Below are 5,105 nucleotides of genomic sequence, written 5' to 3'. Positions count from 1 at the left end.
CATACAGCCAGGAGGAAAAAAAAGCCAACCCACACTCTGTCCCACACTATTTAGGGATTGGGACACCCAGGGCACCTGCCCAAGGCCCACATCGTTAGGGTGGCTCCCTCCTGGGAGGGGAAATGGAAGGCACCAGTTTCGGTCTGCACTGATAAGAAATAAAACAGATGTGCTGAGTCCTGGGAAGACACAACTCCTTAGCCCATCTGCTCTCTGACTCGGAACACCAAGTATGAAGGCCACTGACTTTATTAATTTAAAAATCTTTTATAAGGACAGTGACTGTTTTTGCCAAAAAAAGGAAAGGAGCCAAAGGGCATCCAACAGATGGTGAAGGGAGGGAGAGGGGGCCAGGAATCCATTCAGGAAAGCTCGTAGCTGTTGTCTTGGACCTGCAAGGGGGGTGGGGAGTGGAAGGGGAACGCATGCAAGGGAAAGAATTCCAGAAAGGTTGAAATGCTGAGGGGAGAGAACTCCCAGAAGACCCTGGAGTATATAAGAGGTGAGGATGACAACAGCCATCTTATTCCTTCATGGAGGACAGGGAGGAGCCCTGCCCTGCTGCAGACTCTGGAGACTCTATGCTATGGCTGGGGGGGCTGAGGGGTCCCCAAAGAACATTACAAGAAGGCATCACACCATTCTCGAAGGCACCCAAAGCAGTCCCGGGACTGCTTGGCATTGGCACCACATGTGTCTTTCAGCCATTCTCGGAAGAGGTCTTCATCTTTCTTTAGCACCAGAAACTGGCCAAGGACCACATAAGCCTGCAAAACAGAAAACGGCATGTAGCTAAGTATCTTATGGGCTAAAAGCAACATGACTGTCTACACTGATACCATTCTGAAGATACCAGATCTGTGAACCTAGGGAGGGTTAGTGAACACTTGAGAGGGCAAGGCCATTTTTCTTTTGGTTGTTTTAAGACAGGGTTTGTTCCTTTGTTGCCAGGGCTGGCATTAAACCCCACGGGAATCCTCTTCCCTCAACTTCCTAAGTGCTGGGGTCATAAACACAACCAACTATACCTAGTTTCATTTTGGTGACATTTAAAACACACAATAGGGCAGGGCACAATGGAACACACCTTTAATCCTAGCACTGAGAACCCCTGTCTCAACAAAACACAAAAATGAAAAAAGTGCCTTGTCTCCCCAGGTAACCCCCAAAACACTTCAATACATGTACTGCTGTCCGGGCCCTCTCCATACCCCTACTTTTTCTCACTCCCAATCTGCTTGGTAACATCTGTCGACAACCTTCACTCTTACCCCTCCCTGGCATTTGCAGCCACCCCGCACCTTGTCAAAGCCTCTTTCTTCCAGCCTCTTGCTAAGGATATCACCAATCCCGGCCAGGCTCCCCACTGGCTTTTCCCCCATGGGCTCTGCCACGAAGTCTCGGTGCTTTTGGGAGGTTGTCATCTTGATCAGGCTTAACCTGGGAATCCCAAAAAAAAGCAGGTTAGGGCTGAAGACCACAACTCCCAAGGGCAATATCCTATGACAGCTACTGTGGCTTCCTTGAGTGCCCTCATTATACACATTCGAAAACTGAGGGCCAGGGAACGTACCCCAAAACCCTCATCCCCGCTATTCAGAAATTTCCACTTTCTGTGGATCCTGGGTTTAGGTACTGACCCGATGGATATATTAGCTTGCACTACTAACAGGTGGTGCACGTAAGGCAACAGTTAGATTCCCAGACTCAGTAGCCAAGGTCTACCCTGAAGCTCTCACTCTCGGTGACCTTGGCCAGACAGATACTGACCCCGTTGGGATCTACCACGTGGTAGGAATGACCAGAGGCCCTCGCTACCCTCACCGCCCTCCAGAGGCGGACAAGCGCGGCACACACGCTCCGGCGGCCCGCCGAAGCCCACGCCTCTCTGGTCCCACAGGCCCCGCCCCAAGCGCGCCGCCCCGCCTCCTCCACGCGCCGCCGCCCCTACATGCCGCGCACGGCCCCTCCCGCAGACTCGGGCCGCTCCACTGCAAAGGCGCGCCTCTATGATGGCCTCCTCTCCCTCCCGCCTCTGCGCGCCGCCACTGCCCTCCAGCCGGAGCCCCGCTTCACTTCTCACGCTCACCGGCAGCTCCGGCTCTGATAACGGCTCCTCGCGCCACTCGGCAGCTCCCGCCGATACCTCAAGCTACAAGAACGGTCTTCGACTTCCGTTTCCGGGTCGTTTTATGAGCGCCCTCAAAATAATCCCCAAACTGGGCACGTCTAGCCACCCGAAGCCATAGAGTTGAAGCACAACGGCTAGCCGTGGGGCCCACAGTAGTCCCTGTTTTCAGAGCCCTCTCAGGAAGCCACTCTGCTTTCGATGGATTTTGTTTCTCAAGCAGCTCTTCCCGTCTGTGGGATTGAGGCCTCCGAGAAGTTTTTTTCTGCCCAGTATCGGAACTTAGGTTTGTCTTACTTGATGGAGGGAAGCGTTAAAGGAACGGACAAAGCGGGGGCGGGGCATCCGGAGAGCCTCTGAGAGCCCCGGAAGTGCAATTCACGGCGCGGTTTCCTCAGAGTCAGGTCTATCACCTCAAACCCGCAGACGGAAGATAGGAACACCGGAGGTTTGAGACCGAGCGTCCAAACCGGCGCTACCGTCGTGACCACCTGCAAGTCGCGTTTCTTTGCTTTTTGTTGACTCACTCTTGAGGTGAGTCGTGGACGAGTTGCTTTCACCGTCAACCTGGAAAACAGCTTGCTTGTGTAGCGCCGAGCGGGTGAGTGCTGTGGGTGGTTCTTTGCTCGAAGGGTCTTTTTGCGTCGTGATGGTCGCTGAGTCAATCTATGCCTGTGATGTGTTAGGAAGTCCTGCGTTGTATGGCTCTCCCAGACTTAGGGAAGTTCAAGCATGTGGAGGAACGTAGTTTATCTTAAACTTCTCCCAGAGAGGCTGTCAGAATGCTCGGTCCGGGAGGTGCGTGTGGTTTCATCATCACAACAGTACTTAGAAGTAGAACTCATAGGACTTGCCCTGTGCTGGGCGTTTTTCCATGATCTCACTTTATTTACTTGTTTGTTTGTTTGTTTGTTTGTTATTGAGAGGGCATCTCACTACGTTAGCCATGCGGCCCTCGGCTCCACAGAGATTCATCTGCTTCAGCCTCCATGGTTTGGGGTTAGAGTGCTGAGGTTGAAGGCTTGAGCCACCTTTACATCCCTTACGTGATTTTGAAGATTTACCGTATGGGTGGTGTTGCAAGTGCCCTTGGAAGCCAGAAGAGGGCATTGGCTCCCCTAGAATTGGAGTTCAAGATGGTTGTGAACCATCTGATGTGGGTGCTGTCTCATAGAACATCTCTCTGGCCCTTAAAGGTCATGCTTGTTTGTTTTTGGTTTAGGGTCTTCCTATTTAGACTAGATTGGCTTAGGACTCAACAAATACCTGCCTACCTCTCCCTTCAAGTGCTGGGAATAAAGATGTACACCAGCACTTGGGTTAAGTTTGTGGTTTTTTTTTTTTTAATGATTTTACTCATTTTTTATGTATATCAGTGTTTTTACCTGCATATGTGTCTCCAAAAGAGGGCGTTGAATCCCCTGTGAGTGGGATTAATTTGAGTGCTGGGAAACATACCTGGTTCTCTGCCAGAGCAGCAAGTCCCACAGTCCTCTAAGGTGCATGTTTTTTAACAGGGCAAGGTGGCACTTTTTCGTATAAGGCTGCTTCTCTTGAAAGCAGTCCTGGCTTCTAAGACTGGCATCCAAGTAGTTCTAGAAGAAGAGCTGACAGTCTGTGCACCCTAACGACCCTGGACAGAAGCCAGCATGTCTCAGGCCAGCAAGAGGAAGCATGTGGTGCAGGAGGTGTTGGGGGAGCACATGGTGCCTTCCGACCAACAGCAGATAGTGAAAGTGAGTACTTCTCCCATTGGACCCCTGGGATGTGGAAGGGGGGGCTCACTGCAGGTCGGAGGATGCTTGCTCTAACGGATGATGTGGCTAGTTATTGTTCTTTTCTGGACCAGGTCCTCAGGACTCCTGGGAACAATCTGCATGAGGTAGAGACAGCACAAGGGCAGCGCTTCCTGGTGAGCATGCCCTCCAAATACCGCAAGAACATCTGGATCAAGAGAGGTTAGAAGCGTCCCTCTGCAGTACAGAACCATAACCTTGATTTCCTGCTTCACAACAGGAGTGGCTTTTATCCTTTATCATCTACAGGGGACTTCCTCATTGTTGACCCTATTGAAGAAGGAGAAAAAGTAAAGGCTGAGATCTCTTTTGTGCTCTGCAAGAACCACGTCCGCTCTCTACAGAAAGAGGGTCACTGGTAGGAAGATCTTAATCAGTTGCCCTCTGGCTTCTGGGGATAGTATTATCCTAGGTAGGGAATGGGGGTGGGGTGTGAAGGAGAAGGTTATGCCATCCCAAGAGGAACATTTGGAAACAGTTGTTTCACTGAGAGGCTTCTCTGCTCTCTAACCTGGATCTTCTCTTGTCACAGGCCTGAAGCCTTCACTGAGGTAGCTGAGAAACAGAACAATATGAACAGGTAAGGATCAAGCCCCCAGCCCAGGGAAGACAAGAAGTACAAGTTCACACCTTGGTGCCTCAAGGAGAAAAGGGATCTTGCTTTTCTCTTGTTGAGAACTTCAGTACATGTAATAGAATGGGTAGTTATGAGTGTGGCTGGAAGGTCACATGGTAAAATGCTGGCTTTGCTACCTAATAGACAAGGGACTTCAGATGCATTTGTTAGTACTGTAAGAAGGTTCTCAACTGAATGTGGTTGGGCATGCCTGCAGTTCTAGATCAGGAGTTTGAGGCCAACATGAACTACTCATAACAGTTTCAAAGCCAACCTGGAGTACAGGAAACCTTTTTTCAAAAATTGCTTAGTGCAGCAATCCTCACCTATGGGTCAAGACCCCTTTGAGGGTCACATGTCAGATATTTAAATTATTATTCATAACAGTAGCAAAATTACAGTTATAAAGGAGCATTGAAATAATTTTATGGTCAGGGTCACCACAACGTGAGGAGCTGTTAAAGAGTCGCAGCCTTAGGAAGCTGTTCGTGCATCCGCTGTTAGTGCATCCGCTGTTCGTGCATCCGCTGTTAGTGCATCCGCTGTTAGTGCATCCGCTGTTAGT

At 50.4% G+C, this 5,105-nt stretch overlaps 2 protein-coding genes across 4 annotated transcripts in view; one reads left to right on the top strand and one right to left on the bottom strand.

Moving 5' to 3' along the window:
* Positions 1-231: 231 nt before the first annotated feature.
* On the bottom strand, positions 232-2,381 carry Banf1 (barrier to autointegration factor 1). The gene is made up of 3 exons (XM_028771016.1): positions 2,090-2,381; positions 1,302-1,440; positions 232-767 (listed from the first exon to the last, which is right to left on the bottom strand). Exons 2-3 carry the CDS (start codon positions 1,422-1,424, stop codon positions 621-623), a joined length of 270 nt encoding a protein of 89 aa, XP_028626849.1. The 5' UTR covers positions 1,425-1,440; positions 2,090-2,381; the 3' UTR covers positions 232-620.
* A 105-nt stretch (positions 2,382-2,486) lies between these two features.
* Positions 2,487-5,105, top strand: part of Eif1ad (eukaryotic translation initiation factor 1A domain containing) — a 9,598-nt gene continuing 6,979 nt past the window's right edge. Inside the window, exons 1-5 of one of the 3 annotated variants that reach the window (XM_028771015.1) lie at positions 2,487-2,729; positions 3,646-3,864; positions 3,978-4,086; positions 4,174-4,282; positions 4,457-4,504. In XM_028771015.1, coding sequence (XP_028626848.1) covers positions 3,778-3,864; positions 3,978-4,086; positions 4,174-4,282; positions 4,457-4,504 — 353 coding nt within the window. In that variant the 5' untranslated portion in view covers positions 2,487-2,729; positions 3,646-3,777. The remainder of the gene's footprint in view (positions 2,730-3,645; positions 3,865-3,977; positions 4,087-4,173; positions 4,283-4,456; positions 4,505-5,105) is intronic. The other 2 variants (XM_028771014.1, XM_028771013.1) reach the window with 2 other exon arrangements.

The sequence above is a fragment of the Grammomys surdaster genome, unplaced genomic scaffold, assembly GCF_004785775.1.
Source record: "Grammomys surdaster isolate TR1022 unplaced genomic scaffold, NIH_TR_1.0 205, whole genome shotgun sequence".
NCBI classification, from domain to species: Eukaryota; Metazoa; Chordata; class Mammalia; order Rodentia; family Muridae; genus Grammomys; species Grammomys surdaster.
Note: the sequence above shows the minus strand (reverse complement) of the source record. Positions and strands in the feature narration are given on the sequence as shown.